Raw genomic sequence first — 18,027 nt, 5'->3', positions numbered from 1 at the left:
TTTATTTGTTTTGCTTTTTTTAATAGACCGCCACAGAACACTGTGAAATTATCATCAGTGGTAAATACGGGTTCAGAAAAACGTGATGACTTCAGGGATTCTATTGAGATGTTTTTAAATGGTTTTGAGTGATGTAATCAGGTTAAATACAAGGTAAGTGCTCTAGACATTTATGTGTTGGAAAGTATTTGTGTCAGTATTTTAATGACTGACAATGCATACGTTTTTAAGTTGAATATGTAATGCTCTGGAATAGAAAGGGACTTTTTGGGAAGTTGAACCCAGCTTGTAAATCCATTCCAGCAAACTAGTTGCAATAGTAGCCTAAAAAGTTATTGTTAGGATTAGTGGGAACAGAACAAACTGTTGGAAACCACTTCAAAAGCTCATTGCTTTTATGATAGCTCAGTTTCTGAATTTCTTCTGAAAGTAAGGGTGAAAATTTCAGTTTAAGTCTTGTTCTGACCAGTTAATTGCAAAAAGAAATACGGATTTTGTATCTCAGGTGGTGACACTTGTGCTTTGTACAGTGATGCTAACAGATGCTTATTACTAGTGGAATGACCTTGCTTTGTGGCCTTTCCTTCTTTCTGGATACATCACTTAAATGTCAATACAAACTTAGACATAAACTAATTGAGAATGTTAATATCTCTCTTTGTCATTCTTTTCCAAACAATGAATTCCTTTGTTTGTATTGAGGGTGCTCCTTCATTTTTGCATATCTATCATAGTGGTGTATTACTGTACCTGTTCCTCTCAGGGAAAGCTTCAGCATAAAAAATTCTGAGAGTGAGTGACAGGGGAGGTTAACTAGTAACTTCTAAATAAATTTCACTAGCAAATACTTCTCCATTTTGCCTTCACCCAGGTTCCTAATTATGATTTTTGTCTTAATACAAGTTATTAATGTTAAATCTGTATAATGATGAGCTGCTGATCACTTCTGATAACTCCTTTTCTTTCTTACTTTGCTAAAATAAATTTAGTTGAAAAATGTTTTCAAGTTTGTTTCTTTTTTTTTCCAGGAGTGATTTTGCAAAGTGGACAGTAATGGAGTATATGAGCACGGGTAGTGATAGCAAAGAGGAGATTGACTTGTTGCTAGCTGATCTAAATATGTCTGAGGTGATAGCCATCATGGAAAACCATTATCCAGGCGAAGACATTGCAGTCTATGAAGACAGCTTAATTACCATGTGCGAAGAGGCAAATCAAAATGATGAACGTGCAGAATCATTACTGTTTTGTGAAGGGGAGGTCTCTTTGATGTCCTCTGTCAAATATGGGACTGTGGAAGACCTGCTTGCTTTTGCCAATCAGGTGTCTAACACTGCAAAACAATTTAAAGGATGCAGACAACAGGAATCTGGAATCCTCTTGAATATGGTATGTACGGCTCTTTTCCTTTTACTTGGCATTTCACAGACCATAGGAATTAGAAGTTTTTAATGATTCTAAATAAAGCTTAGTTCCAGAAGTAACAGGCTGTGGCTTCCTGTGCAGCCCTGGGGCTGGAAGGGGTCTCTGAGCCTATCAAGTCTAGCCCCTGCAGTCTCAGGCAGCTATGGAGAAAGGTCTGTTTTTCAGAAGGATCCACTCTGTTATCTCCTAGTATCCCTGGAGGTTAGAAAACATTTCCCACTGTTGAATACAAACTTGAGACAAGCATTTAAAAAGCAAAATCTAACACTCATTTTGTCCTTTCAGTACTTAAATGGGGCTTATGAAATCCACACCTTGCATAAAAAAGAGGGAGAGTGACTTTTTAGAAGAGTGTGTAGTGATAAGACAAGGAGGAATGATTTTAAACTAAAAGTGTAGTGATTTCTTTACTCTGAGGGTGGTAAGGCCCTGCAACATACTGTTCAGAGAAATTGTGGATACCCTATCCCTGGAAGTGTTCAAGGCAAGGCTGGATGAAGCCCTAAGCAACCTGACCTAGTGAGTGACATCCCTTCCCATAGTAGAGGAGTTACAACTAGATGATCTTTAAGACCCCTTCCAACCAAAGCCTGTCTATGATTCTATGAACTATGATGGTTTACAGGTCTGGGAGACAGTAAGAGTCTTCTAGTGCCTTGTGTTCATGCTGTAAAACATTCATTGTGCAAACTCCCAAAAATAAAGATCTAGGATCTGACAATATAGTTCCTAAATTTGCTCTATCTGCACAAAATGTCAGTAGTAGTAATGTAAGGAGAAAAAAGCACATACTATCAGGTGTGATTTTAAGAGTTACAATATTATGTAATATCTCACACTGCTAAATTCAAGTATATAGATGTGTTGTTTTGAGATGTTATTTTTTTTCCTAAAATTGTTTGTGTTCTACAAGCAGCTCTGGATATTAGTGTCATTAAACTTTCATTTAAGATCAGTTGCTCTGGAAACAGTGTTGCAGTGGAATTCTACTCATGTATGTTGGTGTTGCTGCTGTATTTTCTTAAGATGCTCTACATCTATCATCTTAAATGTCCTGCATATAATATATTTTATATGTGAACTGGTTGCTTGAGGCTTACTGGTTACTTATGTGTGAAATACCACAGGGTATTGCTTTATTCTGATTTGGAGGGAGCACTGCAGTTTTGCAAAACAATCACTTTTCAACTCGGTAACATTGAAATGACACTTAGTAATATTAAATGTTTCCTATGCTTAGGGTAGACACTGTTCTATGTACTTGTGGTTGTTTTGCTTGCATATTGTTTCTACAGATGCATACAATTGGTATGAACCCAGTACTATTAGGTGCACGTGATCCCATTATGCAACTGAGCGTTGGAGTCAGGGTATTACCTGTGCATGCACTTCAGCAGGGGCACTGCTCTGTAAATATCTACAGCATTTTGGCCGGGCTCAGGGGTATTTCTGACTGCCTGGTGACCCTCACTGGCTGCACTGTGGCTTGCATCACAAGGGGTCTTGAAGTGCACAAGCTGGATTTCTTTTAGTTAAAACTGAACTGAAAGATGCATTGCAGCCAGAGACAAATGTTCACAGGGTCAGGCTAGGAGCTAATCCTAAAAGCCTCCAGAAAACATGAGTAGTGTGGTGGTTGTCGATGTCTTGCTCTCCAAATCAACTCTGCTCATCGTCACTTCCTTTCCAGGATAAGGTGTAACCCATATGGATTAGTCTCAACTCTTTGAAGTGCAGAAGTAGGCAAGCAAGATGTACAGATTGTTAGACATGTACAGATTGCTTTACCCTGACTCTAATAAGTAGAGGGAAGGCATGTTTTCTCTATCCTAAGCAGAATACTTTTTATTGAAGGACAGCCCCCCATGCCCCCTTGACCAAAGTTCCAGATTTAGGAACTTAGAAGAATTAATTTATTTCATGTAGCACAAATCATAAATGACAATTTTAGCAGTCAAGAAGGTGCTTTCCTAATTGAAAAGCATGGTGGTGGATTAAGAGTGGAAGATTATATGTTACATCTTAAATAGAAATCTAAACCAAGTAATCTTCCTGATATGCTGTTATCTTAAAAAGAGTGGCTGAAGAGCTGAGTATTTGAGGCCCTGTGACAGACATGAAATGAGAAGTATCCTTCATGTGATTTAACATCTCTTCAAGAATCTTGATAAAGTAGCAGTAAGGAGATTAATGATATTCCAGATACTGGCTGAAATGATTAGAAGCGTATCCGTAGGAAATATTATTATTTTTGTAGCTGAGAGACTGAAGAAGTAGCATCAGGGACCAAGCAATACTCACATGTCTGTAGTTGAGCACTTAGTCTCTCTCTGTCACGTGCAGAGGGAGGGAACTGTTTGGGAAAAAGATTTAGAGCAAGATATTGTCTTAGGTGCCCTGAATCCCCTCCTTGCCTAGCTGGTGATACAGAAGAAGCAAAGCTCCCAGCATTACCCACCTAGAGGAGGCAATATTACTCCCTCTCTTGTTTTTTAAACTATGGTATAAAACTAGAGGAAAGTGGCTGGTAAAATCAAGGCAGACTGGCTGAAGAGCTGAGTATTTGAGGCCCTGTGACAGACATGAAATGAGAAGTATCCTTCATGTGATTTAACATCTCTTCAAGAATCTTGATAAAGTAGCAGTAAGGAGATTAATGATATTCCAGATACTGGCTGAAATGATTAGAAGCGTATTCGTAGGAAATATTATTATTTTTGTAGCTGAGAGACTGAAGAAGTAGCATCAGGGACCAAGCAATACTCACATGTCTGTAGTTGAGCACTTAGTCTCTCTCTGTCACGTGCAGAGGGAGGGAACTGTTTGGGAAAAAGATTTAGAGCAAGATATTGTCTTAGGTGCCTGAATCCCCTCCTTGCCTAGCTGGTGATACAGAAGAAGCAAAGCTCCCAGCATTACCCACCTAGAGGAGGCAATATTACTCCCTTTTTTTTTAAACTATGGTATAAAACTAGAGGAAAGTGGCTGGTAAAATCAAGGGAGACTTCTTTGACCTTTTACTAAGCAGCAGAAACTCCAGTACAAGATGGGAAATTAAACTCCTTGCAGTCCATGTGATATTAGGAAATGCTGAAACTCTTGCTCACATTGTATAAGATAACCTATGAGTAACAGGTATGTGGCATAACAAGTTAACAGATTACAGGAAGGACAAACATGTGCAGGTAAATCTAATAACGAGAGGTGGGTAATTTCATTAACCCAGCTGCTGTTGTTGTTATTTCAAGACAATTAATTGCAACTTACACTTCATAAGTTAGTCACTGGAGAGAAACATGGATGCCTAGGCTGTGAATGAATGCCACACCTCACATGCTGTTCCCATTTGGTGTTACTAAATAAAGACTGCTAACCAGATCATGTGCATCATACACATTAGTGATATGGGGGTTTTCCCACTATATGTATACAATTAATTAGATTTTAGTGATTTTAACTTCACTGTGATTTTTTGTTATTCATTTAACTCCACAGATCACACCCAAGAACGGGCGCTATCAGATTGACTCGGATGTGCTCCTGTTTCCATGGAAGTTGACTTACAGGAATATTGGTTCTGATTTTATTCCTCGGGGAGCTTTTGGGAAAGTGTACTTAGCCCAAGACAGAGAAACCAAGAAACGAATGGCATGCAAATTGGTATGTTAGTTCAGTAGCTTTATCTCTGAGCAAATATTGTATAACCTACTACATACAGTCTATTTTCAAAGATGTCTGCATCAAATTCCACTATTGGCTGATGATCATCTTGATTTTGTTGGCCTTAACAAGGTGGGGAAAATGTACACTTCTGTTAGCTTGTTTAAATTTTTTTGCTCTAAAGCTGCAAATGTTTCAGCATTTTGAAAGTATCTAGAAGTGTGTGGAACTGGCACATGGCCTGTTGTGCAGAGTGGATTTTCTACTTGTCCTGCTGAAACAGCAGGGTTTTTTTCCCGGGGTAAAATATCAGAGTGAGATCCTGTCCCTGCTGAAGCTCTTGTCCTTTAACTGAGGTGCTCAGATTTCAGTTTTCTTTCCTCCAGTGCTATTAAAGTCCCTGAGAACTCAGTATGTGCAACTCTTACTGTGTTGTGGGCACTGACTGGGTTGGGGTTGTGAGGTGCCTCAAAAGAACTGCTGAGCGCTGTCCAACTTTTATGCAAGCCAACATTTTCTTTCAGCTGTGCCTTTTAACATACTATTTTGTATTGACCAGGACCAGTAAAAGCTCAGTTGGGACATTGGTCTATATCCCCGTATATCCCATCCTGAATAAGTACCTGTATTAATTGTGTGTGTCAAAGAGTTGGGCAGGCAGCTGTGTGTCCCTCCCCTGCAGCCTGTGTGTCCACATGGGGACAGATTGTTAGCTGTGTTAGCTGCTCCTGCATAACCCACTGCAGAATTAAAGTATCCTAATATTTCTGAAAATACAAACAGTATTTCTCATTGAAATAAATGACCCTCTTGTTTGGTTCAAAGACACGAGTCCAAGGAAAGAAAACTAAACAGAGTAGTAGTAGCTTTTCTGTATGTAAGCAAACACTGCTTTTATTGTCTCAGCAATCTGCCATCAGTACTTTTTAAAGAAATATCGTGCTGCTGGCGCTCCCTTCAAAGCTGCTTTCATTTCTTGTAAGCCATAAACCAGTGCTGATAAGGACTGAATTGAGGTCAGTAATGGGCCTGAGCACTGCAAGCACTGATCCACCTGTCAGGTGGGTGTGTAGTTCTGCTAGTGCAGATGGGTGCACAAAGCTAATGGAAAAAGCAGTGGGAATTTTATCTCCTTCACCAGGAAGTTTGCATAAAGCTTTTGCGTAATCACTGGATTTTGACGGGAATAACTCTTGCTACATTGCTTTTTCTGGAAGACTGCACTTTTTATTTGGGCATGATTCCAAAATGTCTCTCAACTTTTAACAGGATGTCTCTCAGCTGCAAAGGAAGAAAAGTTACAGGAGCAAAGTAAAGCTCAGTATTTTAACAAGTGTATACAAGTGCTCTACTTCCGTCTTTTCTGCTAATCTATAGGATAATTAGTCTGCACGTGGCTAACTTGTTTTTGTTATGGATAACTGTGGTTTTGTTTCAATGTCCTAGGTCCCAGTGGAGCAGTTCAAACCATCAGATGTTGAAATACAGGCATGTTTCCGTCATGAAAACATTGCTGAATTATACGGCGCTATTTTGTGGGATGAGACGATCCATCTCTTCATGGAAGCTGGAGAGGGAGGATCTGTCATGGAAAAGCTGGAGAGCTGTGGGCCTATGAGAGAGTTTGAAATAATTTGGGTGACAAAGCATATTCTGAAAGGACTTGACTTTCTCCACTCGAAGAGGATTATCCACCATGACATCAAACGTACGTCTGTGATTCCTTGGGGTGCTTTCTGGTCCTGGCTGGGCTGGGGCCCTCGTGGAGTCCCTGGGACTGAGCTGGGGCACACAGCCTTATCAGCTCTGAGTGGGAGGGATGGATAATGCTTAACAAATGGCAAGGACAGGTTCTGGAGGTAATAGTTACTTACACTATTTATTAATTCACTCCAGCAGAGAGGGTAATTAGAAAGTCAGATCCTATGCCATTCAAGAGCAACTCAATTTAAATAAAAACCTAAAGAGTGAAGTTATCAGCCTGTGTTCAGCCAGAAGTTTCCTGCTTTTAATATAAATTCATCCTGAATGTTTCCATGCTCACCTTCAACTTGCACCTTCTTTTAGGTGTTACAGTTCTACACTGCTCTTCCTCAGTTTGAGACACTTGGAAGTAAATACATAATTTGTGCTGTTTTTTTGTTTTTTTTTTAACAAGTACAGCAAATTTTAATAAATGTTTGCTTTCAAAAACTCTGGATATTAATATCTATAAATAAACAAACATATTGATGTTAAGGCCAAATTAAATACACTGGTACTGAAATGGTTTAAAATTCAATTTTAATGTGTTGCATTTAAATTAGTATTAAATGCTGTTTCTCCCAGATCACCTTGGCCTGCAGACAGATGCATCTCTGAGTTTGTGTAGCTAAACTTGAGGGTTTAAAGTAGAAGTATTCAGACTGAAGCATTACAGTAGTTCACAGAAGTGAACTATTAGGAATTGCTAATTTTTTTTATCTCAGTTTTGCATTTTTGGTTTTTGGGTTTTTTAAATTTAGTATGGGTCAGTACTTTAGATTTAAGTCTTTGAGATTCTGACAGGTCTACAAAACTGCTTATTTTTCCCCTTTATTTTTCTTTCTCATTTGTAGTAAGAGTCTTTCCTATAGATTTATTTTAATTAGCAGTAACGAAGACATTAATTAAACAATCTAAAAACCAAACCATTCCAAAGCCTACTACATCTAGGTAGTGGATAGGAGAGCCAGCCCATTGTGAATGTGGTGGATATGAGTGTGTTTTGCTTTTTCCAGCCTTTCCCTGTGTTGGTGGATGCAGGGCAGATGTTGGGGCAGAGATTGCCTGGGGCAGATGTGGTTGCCCAGAGGGGCCTGGGGTGAGCCCTGACCATGCTCCTGCCTGTTTGGTGCCAGGGTGAGCTGGGTACTCCAGGCCTGAGGTGGAGCCATGCCCTACTGCCTGGCAAGGCAGCCTCCATGCAGGGAGCAGTGTGTGTTTTCCCTCCCCAGGTGGAATCAATAGAAAAGACTCTTTCCCAAAACCTCTGATTTTTTTTCCTCACTCTTTCTGCTGCTTTTGAGCTGCAGTTGAGTCTAGTCTGCTGATACAGAAGATGGGGATTTTATTGAGAGTAAAAAAATGCCCTGAACAAGGAAGGGGAGGAAGACATTCTGGTTCTTGGGAGGTGTTCAGTGCTGCCTCCTCGGCTGGAGAATAGTTAAACCATCAAGCTGTTTGGTCTGGGGAGCTTCAGTCCAAAATCAGCTGCAGCTGGGGCTGGGTATGGTCCCAGGCAGGAAACAGATCCTGCTGCACTGTGGCAGTGTGGCCCTTTGGATGATGGACTGTTTCAAATCTATATCTTCAAAGTTATCCCTAAAATGACAGATTTACATAGTCTGTAGTGCTGGTAAGGAGGCAGCTGTGTGAAGCATTGCTCCAGGAATCAGTACTGCTGAAATCAAGTCTGCCCTCCCACTGGGTGGTCATGGTAGGCACTGTCAAGACAGAAAATGGCCCACAGTTTCCTGTAAGGGAAATGTGTTTCTGTTGTGTAACTTGGAGGCTTCATTTTACCCCATCTTCTGAAACAGTGAACAAGAATTTCTAAAGGCTCACACCGAGCACTACATTCTTAAATATTTGATCAGAAATACAGGTGCAAACAAAGCCTCTGAGTACAAAGTTGTGCCTCAGGCAGAGTTTTATGAAGGAAAGTAAATTAAGCTCCTAGATACTGCTGCAATTCTGAGGGAGTTTGAAATGCTCAGTCTTCTATTAATTTTACAGCCATTGTCTGTCCTCTGTTGTCATGCTGAGCTGCCCTCATGGACCAGTGCAGGTGACTGGTGTGGCTTCTGTGGAGGGGCCCTGGATATTCTCTGTTTCTGCCTTCACTTAGATTGTTACTCTAGAAAAACTTCTTGGTGAGCAACAGTTGTGCTGTTTCTAGCCAGAGCTGCACAGCATGATCTCCACCTTGGAGACCCTTAAACATCTTCAGAACACTGTGCTGTGGTGCCTAGCAGTCTTCTACCTTCTTCCTCTACCCTCAGCTATTTAATCTTTGTCTTTTTTTTTAATTTTAAGCTAAGAAGATGACAAAACATTTTACATAAATCAGACCAGTTTGTCTTTTAAGATACAATTTAAAATTGAACCAAATCATTACCACACCTATTTTGGCTGAAGGGATATTAACTGTAGAGAGTGGTTGTGCAAATCTCTCTCCCCTTTCAGGAAGGCATTTGAATGAAAAAAGAATGTTGTAAAATAAATACCAAACATGCCAGACATTTAAATTATGTAATTTTTGGTTTTCTTTTAGCAAGCAACATTGTCTTTATGTCAACTAAGGCTGTTTTGGTGGATTTTGGCCTAAGTGTTCAAATGACTGAAGACATTTACTATCCCAAAGATCTTAGAGGAACAGAGGTAAGAAGCTGAAGGGACAAAAGTCCTTATATTGCATTAGTCCTATGGTTGTGGTGTTTAGGCTCAAATTTGAAGTTGGAGGGTTAAAAACATGGGTAAAATAGTTACTATAAAACCTAAAAAAAACTTAACAAACATTAATAGAGTCTCAATTATATTTTTATTTTCAACTTGCTGAACGGAATGCTTTGAAAGCCGTGTCACTTTCTCTGCAGTCTCATTTGTTAGCAATTGTTCACTGGAGTCAAACAGTACTCTGAGGAGGGTTGTTTGCAGTGTTTCAGCTGCTGATCAGAGACACTTCAAATAGGAATTTGTTCTTTGCTCTAGCAAAGATTTCTTCTGAGATACTTACTATGGGCTGGGGTGACCTGTTCAACACTGTACTTGGAGTCCTCCTCCAAAACCACAGAAATTACAGATGTCTGGGTTTCGTCTCTTAACCCTTCTAAGCTCTGTTCCCCATCTACATGTAACCCTTTGGTTCTGCAGAGGTTGTGCATGGCAAAGTTCATGATTATCTGGTAAAATTGCTTAGACATTACAGTGATGGAGGTGGGGTCCTTTTAAATGATCTCAGTGACTTTGAGATTCTGCACACCACTTGGGCTGCATTCCTGCCGAGGTGCTTGCAGGGCTGGAGTTTTAGCAAACAACCAAGCACCAACAATTAGCTTGGATAGCTGCTGCAGATGTGGCATTTGTGCTCTCTGTTGCTGGAGGAGATTGTTTGCAGGAAATGCTTTAGCTGAGATGTTGGCACTTACCCTTTTAATAGTCTTCCACATGTGTAAAGAGGAAATCCCTGTGTAACTGTCAAAAAACATTTCACTTTTTAGAAGGGGTGGATAAATCAAGATTTCACAGAAGGTCAGGTTTGTTTATTTTTTTTCAAGATGATTGAGAAAACACTTGAATGTTTGTTTTCACTGTCTTTCTAGTCAGGGCAGTTAAGAGCTTAAAATGTTTGTTGAACTGGAAGGAGCATGCTTTCTGGCACTTCATGCATGAGCTTTGTGGGGTTTTTACTTTGGTTTGGGGCTTTTTACTTGTTCAAGGGGGTTTTGTGTGCTGTTAATAAGAACAGTGGTGGGTATGAGTTGGTAGGGTATTTCCCAATGATTGAGATGTGTGTAAACAGGACATTTCCATGATTGTGGAGCAGACTAGAGAGGATCCACTTCTGGGTCTTGAAGGACAGGCCAAGGTTGTGTTAGTAAGAACAAGTGAAAAGTGAAAACACTTCAGTGTTTGTCAAGTGAAAAACACTTAGTTCTTCATTTGATAGGAGGAAAATTCCACACACCTTAACATCTGCAGTCCTGTTCTCAGAAAGCTAATCCCCCCAACCCTGAAATATGGCCATGTTTGGTGTTTGCTGCCTCAGGTGAGCAGCAATCCTGCTGCAGCATTGCAGCCAGAAATGAGGTTGGAAAGGCAGCACTGGGAAAGGAGATTTTCAGATACCATGAAAGACTTACAGCTAATGTTCCTGATGCTTCTATAGGTTTTTCTGCTCACAGTCTTCATTCTAGGCATCTTCCTCTCCACAGTGCCTAATCCTGTCACCCACAAAGACCCTCTGTAGTCTGGCTTTCTTGATGATTTTTTTTTCAAAGTGAGATCTTAACTCTCCAAAGTCCTCTTGAGTTTTGCACCCTGTATTATGCAGCCTTAAGCAGTGGTGCAGTTGTCCTGCTGTTCCTGAATGTAATTGTGCAACCCCTGGCTGGGGCTCTGTCGCTGCCAAGCAGCATTGTGCCAGTGAGCTGGCTGGCTTCTCTTACATCTGGTATTGGCAGGGACTTATGTCCTTGTGGGAAGTGGCAGGTGGAGTAAGCTTTGTCCTGTGCATGTTCTCTGGGAGTTAGGATTTCTATTCACTTCTACAGCACAGGAAGTCTGAATGTAGTGAATCTTCTTTGTGTTGATAAAAAATTAGTAGTTACAATTCGGGGCAGCGGGATTGAAAGATAGTTAAATTTTATTTAGATGGTGTAGTGTGAAAGAGAACTGGTGTTACTGCTTTTGTGTACAAGTCATGCAGGACATTAAACTGTGGTTATGAAACTGCTGTGCAGGAAATACTTTTTCTAGGCAGTTGCTACACTTTCTGTTATGCTTCTGTCACTTTGTTAAAATATGTAAGCTTCAGTTACAACCATTTGAGGGTAAAAAGTCTGCTAAAGTTTATCCAGTGTGGAAGGTATGATCCATTTTTGGGAATGCTAAACTAAAACTAGTGCAGCATGAAGAAAGGACTGGTTTTTTGCTGGGCTGTGACTGGTCTGACTGGCAGGCAAGTGCCAGCCCACCAGTCAGAAGGAATGAGAAAGGGAAGTTATCCATGGCTTGAGCTGTCTGCTTTGGTGAAAACAGACTCTTAGATGAGTCTGAAATCAGAGCTTTGGAGCTCATTTTTGATTTTTGTCACAGTGCAGTCAAGCTGCATCTTGACCATTATCTCACCTTAGCTGCTGACAGGTTCTTGTACCAGCATTCTTTTTTGAAGGCAGCTGCTAGTTGCTTATGTAGATTTCACTGAAGTTGCACTGTATTTGCCAAAGGCTTATTTTTGCAAAATTAGACCTTCTGTTCTTTTCTCCTTATGAGACTTAAAGGTGGAGGGTGCAGATGTACTGGTTCTCTCTTAGCCATGAGGAAAGCAATGGATAAGTCAGTAGCAGCTGCAGACACCTGCTGAGCCTTTACACACACTTCCTATCACAAGCTCTATTTGCAGATAGGGAATGTAATTTACTGGAAAGTTTTCCTTGGAATTTGGTGGGCCCTACAGATGTTCTCACTCTGTGGTAATAAGCAGTCAAACCATGTGGTGATGACTTAACTTCCTGCCCTTGTGTCATTTAATGTCTTTTAATGTGATTCTTTGTGTCAAGGATGACTTGAACTAATTAAAGTTTGTTTGAATCCTTTAGAGGGAAATTGGATGAGGGAAAAGTAGGAACCAGAAGCAAATATGGTAGCTTGCTAACCCGGTGTGCTGTGGGCTGTGTCCCTGTGGTGTTGAAACCTGCTCCCCAGACCAGTGGCAGAGCTGTGCAGGGTGTGCCTCCTGCATCCTGCCTGTCTGGTTCTCCTCCAGCTACAGTCTGAGCTGCCTGTTGCTGGCAGGAGCTTCCAAGATCCTTCTTTAGACTCTTGGCAAATTCAAAAGTTTCAGTGAAATGTTTGGATGGAAACTATTTTGATTTCCAACAAGAAAGATTAGAATTTTTGGTTTGGAAAAAGGGTAGAAGAGGGATTCTTGTCTTCATAGCTGCTCTGGTGGAAAGGGCACCTAACTTTTAATTTGTGCACTGCCTAGACCTGGCTTGTTCCTCATCATCCCATTTCTCAGGATAATGCTCCATCGTGCAGGTTAGTTGATAAGAGGGATGGGGTAAGAAGAGTAAAGAAGACAGGAAGGTATGTATCTGTCAGTTGTGCTCAGAAGGGTTCTGTAGTATTCTGTGTAACAGGGATCTGAGGGGAGGACTCCTATCCCCATCTGGGTGGCTGTCAGTACAGCTCACCCTCTCTCTTCAGCTCATGCCCAGCCATCATTCAAGCAGAATGGAGCAGTCCCAGCAGTGCCCCACAAAACAAACTGGCAATTCAGGCACCTCCTTTTGCTGTGGAGGGATGAGGCTTCTCATCTGATCAAGGCAGAGCCATGGCTGGAAGCTCAGCCTCTTACAGCTCAGCTAAGGCCCATAGCCACTGACCTATGGCCTGTCTGAGGAGGCAAGCCTGGAATATGAGTTTGTCCAGGTACTGTCTCTTTGGCTGTACTCATATGCAGAGCAGAACAATCTGACTTCCCAAATGGTGCTTGCAGATACACTACTATGCATCCCTTCAAGCGGGGTTTCCAGGATCACAAAATGCCATTAAGTCATCTTTGGTTGTTGTTTTCCCCTGTTGAGTAATCTTTTTTTTTTTTTTTTTAAACTCTTTTTCACAGATCTACATGAGCCCTGAAGTTATCCTTTGCAGAGGCCACACAACAAAAGCAGACATCTACAGCATGGGAGCTACTATTATTCATATGCAAACGGGCATCCCGCCCTGGGTGAACAGATACCCTCGTTCTGCATATCCCTCCTACCTCTATATTGTGAGTGTCCTCAGCAGAGCCAGCTCAGAATCCGTTGGAGGGTTTCCTGTACTCTTGTTGGGAAAGCTCCAGTCATATAAAAACTCAAAATATTTGTCAGAGAGATGATATCATCCTTTTTGCTTCAGGGGTGGGAGGGAGGGAGGGAAGAGTGGGTTTTGATCTCTTAGGGGAAGACAGAGACTGGGCTGGAGTTGTCTCTGTGATTTGTGTTTCAATTTACAGGCCTTGAGTTTGCTGGAAGGACACGGTTAGATCAGTGTGAGACTTGGTTGAAACAAGCCCATCTGTCTTCTACTTGTCTGTTTTCCTTAGAAGTTGCAGATAAAAATTGGAGCCTGGCAGGGGAGGGAGGGAGGGAAGAGTGGGTTTTGATCTCTTAGGGGAAGACAGAGACTGGGCTGGAGTTGTCTCTGTGATTTGTGTTTCAGTTTACAGGACAGGGTTAGATCAATGTGAGACTTGGTTGAAACAAGCACATCTGTCTTCTACTTGTCTGTTTTCCTTAGAAGTTGCAGATAAAAATTGGAGCCTGGCAGATTTGATTCTCTGACTCTTCCAGTGTGGTATACAAATCTGGTGAATTTGCATTGCACTGGATTTTAGCTTACTTGAAGTTTCTTTGAGTTTTTAAATTTATTATAAAATCTGATTTTTAAAAAGTGGATGTTGTGTAATTGCATGTTCTGTTCCAGTTGATCAGCCTTACTTAGGGAGGTGATGAGTCCTAATTTGGGAATTCCCAGACCACTCATGTGGTTATCCATGACTTCCTCTTTCACTGTTTTTGGAATAACTGTTTCCATGGTCTTTTTTCATTCTGACAGATACACAAACAAGCTCCTCCCTTAGAGGATATTGCTGAGGACTGCAGCACTTCTATGAGAGAATTGCTAGAAGCAGCTCTGGACAGGAATCCTAATCACAGGCTGTCTGCAGCAGACCTGCTGAAACACGAGGCCTTACACCCACCCCCAGAGGAGCAGCCGCGGTGCCAGAGTCTGGACTCGGCGCTGTTTGAAAGGAAAAGACTGCTCGCCAGGAAGGATCTGCAGCTGCCAGAAAATATCACAGGTAATGGGATCACCTGCCTTGGACTTTGTAGACTTTACATTGTGTCAAATCTTTATGTGAATGAGTGGTAAGGAACCAAGGAAACTCACAGCACATCTGGAAAGTGACCGGTGAAAATCCCAATCAGATGAGATCAGACCCCGAGGTCATGGACTGAACTGTACAATGCACATTGACTTCAGTGGGGAGGAACCTAGCCTGACTTTGTGCTCCTGAAGGACTGGCTCTTGGAAAAGCCATGGCAATCATTCAGGGCACTTCATGAAGTATAGATTGCTGTCCCAAATGGACTCAATTTGACACTGTTTGAGAGATGTTTTATAGACACTCTTGATTTGTAAATAGCGACGAAGTCCAACAACCACCAGCAAATCCAACACTTTTTGCCTTTTTAAGGAAAAACACACACACAAAACCATAACTAATGTTGCTGTGTGTCAGGAGTAAAAGCCCTTTGTTTTAAAACTAGAAATGACTGTGGGATAGAATGCTGTTGCCCTTGTGCATTAGTAAGTGCTTAATGAAGGATAATACGTTATCTAGGCAGGAAACTGCCCTTTCAAGCCCAAGCGAGATTTACTGCCAACAACCTGCCAACAGGCTTCAAAATGCTTTTCTTCTACTTACCAAATACATTACGAGGGTTCTGACAAAATACATTGAAAGGCCCTTCCCAAACAAGTGGTTTATTTAATTGGGATAAATATTTCAAAAGATATCTGTGATAAGTTTTGGGCACTGTAATGCGTAATTGTTGCAACAAATTCAGTGAAAAAATCAGTCACAGTTTTTGGATTTAGAATGGCATTGTACTTCTGGATTTTGCCTTGAGGTGCAAAATCCTTTGACCAGCCCAGACCATCTGAATCAATTCTTTTGAAAATTAAGAGAATATTGGACCATTAAACTTGGACTTCGTTGTAGTTGCTTGAGTTTCCAAGACACTCATTATACAAGTATTCAGGGGAATTCTGCCATTGCAAACCCAATCTGTCTTTCCAGACCTTGATTTAAAAGGAATAAAAAATGGTCCTGTATTTGTTATCTTTTGTCACACCCAGAGAAAGATGATGTCCTTTGTTTAGATGAAAATTTCCCTATGAGGAAGCAGAATTCTCAGATAGCAGAAAGTTAGCAGGTTTTTTCTTGCAACAAACTCTCCTTCAGCACTGTAGCTCAGAGGATGAGAAAGCACTGCTTAACTGTCCCAGCTGATGGAGACATTTTTTAAAGTAGTTGAACACACTTGCTGTTTGCAGTTGCAAACTGCTTCCCTTTCTTTGTCCTAGAGCTGTGGGTTGGTTTGTTAGATTTTATTTTATTTGAGGTTTGACTTATGTTGTACTGAAAATTTTTCTAAACCACAGATTAATAATATCAAATAATAGGGAAAATATTCCAGTAATACTGACAAATATGAAAATTAACTGATACAGCTATTTTTGCAGTAATTACATGGTTCTCTATTTTCTTTTTAGATTCCTCATTGTGTAATGGGAGCATGGAAGAGTCAGACCTGCTAAAGAGACAAAGATCACTCTACATAGACCTTGGAGCTCTAGCTGGTTACTTCAATATTGTTAGGGGACCACCGGCCTTGGAATATGATTGACTCAGTAACATTTTATGTTGACGAGTCAGAAATGGACCTCTACCTCTTAAAACTTGATTTTAAGACTTGATTTTCCAATTTGTACATAAAACTGTTGCCATTATAGGCTGTCAAATGTGAATAGTGTTTAATTGCACAGATGATTAAGCTAAACCCTTAGGGGCTCTGATAAGCTGATCCCAAGCAGTGATGTTTGTGTGTCTGCTGGTTGACCAACAAGAAGATGGCAAAAAGAACACTGCTGCTGGGAATGTCTTAATCCAGGATATCTTCCTGTGCTGGGCCTTGCACTTTTGTAAAACTTATAATATATGCTTGCAAATAATGTCAGGAAAAAAATATAATATAATTTAGCATGTGGGCTGTAAGATTCAGTCTCTCTGAGCTGTCCTTAGAAAAAACCTTCCTGCAATCCCCCATCCCAAAAAAAAAAAAAAAAAAAAAAAGATGTCCTTGATTTAACCAGTTGAAGACTGGTTCAGTCTTTTTCTGTCTTTAAGATTTGATCATTCTTGGTCTTTAAGATTTGGTCAGCCTCTAGCTATTCTTAATGAAAATTAAGAATGTCTGTGGAGTCAGATTATCACTTGTTTGCAGATGTGTTTTAACTTTGCATCTTCCCTGGGCAGTGGGAGCTAAGGAGGAGGCTGTCCACTTCTCTGTGGGTCAAGGGAATCTTTCATTGGCAGTATCAGTTAGCTTTGGGATTTGCACAGCAAGTTGGCCCTGGCAAAGTATGACAGTGACTTCAACTTCTTCCTATGTCACAACTGCTGCAAGGGTATCTGTCATAGTTTTCAAGGGTAGATGAAATGTTATTCCCTATTGGTAACAGTGGGCAGGCTCCAAACTCTTGCTTTTTAATACTTTAAAATTGTACACATGTATAATTGCTGTGAGTGCTACGGTTTGGAAAGTGTGTCATTAGTGACAAGCGGTGTTTATGTTCCTATGGAAATGGAATTATATTGTTCTTGCTGTGCCTCATACATTTGAAACGTGATGTTTTGGATGATAGTAAAACTATGTAAACTGCATAGTTCTGTACATCCCATGGGATGAGAACGTAAACTTTTATAAAACTCTTTCTGATGCTTAGAATGACTCTTTATAAGCATTTGTGTTAAATGGCATACTGTGTATGTTGTACACTGAATCTTTTCTGAAGCACAGTCTCTTTTTCATGTCTGTTATTTAATGCTGCTCCTTTCTAACACGTGATCTTAAACAGATGATTTCTAGTTTGATACTGATATGGTCAAATGAATAAATCCAGCTCAGTGCCTTGAGATGTGGTCATTCTTCCTTCATCTTCAAACACAGCATGGGGCTGCAGCTGCATTTGGGCCAGCACCCCCTACCATGGCCCAGGTACACTACAGCACCATTCCACTTGTTAGGAAGTAGGGTGAAGGTGATTGCTGATGGATTTTATACTCTAGTAACAGATGGTAAATATTTCTGGCAAAATCTCCTTCTCACATGCCAACATACCTTATGGACTGCCTGGATGTTGCACAGCAGTTGTGTGCAGTATGGAGCACTTCAGTCCTGATGTTAATTGCTGCAAAAAATGCTGTTGGGAATAACCCACTTGCTCTAGCGCTTCGAGGAGAGCTGTATGAGGGAGCCCTCTTAGTATTTATACTGACTGTAGTGATATCAGGATATTCAGGGATCAGACTTTCCCTGTGGCTGACTTAAGGAAAACGTGACCTAATGGTTTGGATGGTCA

At 40.8% G+C, this 18,027-nt stretch overlaps 1 protein-coding gene across 1 annotated transcript; it reads left to right on the top strand.

Moving 5' to 3' along the window:
- The first annotated feature begins 25 nt into the window (after positions 1 to 25).
- On the top strand, positions 26 to 17,581 carry MAP3K8 (mitogen-activated protein kinase kinase kinase 8). The gene is made up of 8 exons (XM_041408593.1): positions 26 to 153; positions 1,029 to 1,389; positions 4,921 to 5,085; positions 6,532 to 6,793; positions 9,380 to 9,486; positions 13,454 to 13,606; positions 14,434 to 14,680; positions 16,159 to 17,581. Exons 1-8 carry the CDS (start codon positions 119 to 121, stop codon positions 16,290 to 16,292), a joined length of 1,464 nt encoding a protein of 487 aa, XP_041264527.1. The 5' UTR covers positions 26 to 118; the 3' UTR covers positions 16,293 to 17,581.
- Positions 17,582 to 18,027: the final 446 nt, after the last annotated feature.

This window comes from Onychostruthus taczanowskii, unplaced genomic scaffold (genome assembly GCF_017590055.1).
Source record: "Onychostruthus taczanowskii isolate IOZ18803 unplaced genomic scaffold, ASM1759005v1 scaffold3, whole genome shotgun sequence".
In the NCBI taxonomy this organism is placed as follows: Eukaryota; Metazoa; Chordata; class Aves; order Passeriformes; family Passeridae; genus Onychostruthus; species Onychostruthus taczanowskii.
The sequence above is the reverse complement of the archived record's forward strand: the minus strand, read 5'-3'. Positions and strand labels throughout refer to the sequence as shown.

Excerpts from the sequence above, each read along its gene's own strand:
- MAP3K8 (XM_041408593.1), top strand. The coding sequence starts at position 119 with ATGGTTTTGAGTGATGTAATCAGGTTAAATACAAG. Across the intron at positions 1,390-4,920 it reads CTGGAATCCTCTTGAATATG|ATCACACCCAAGAACGGGCG; the intron begins GTATGTACGGCT and ends TTAACTCCACAG. Across the intron at positions 13,607-14,433 it reads ATCCCTCCTACCTCTATATT|ATACACAAACAAGCTCCTCC; the intron begins GTGAGTGTCCTC and ends TCATTCTGACAG.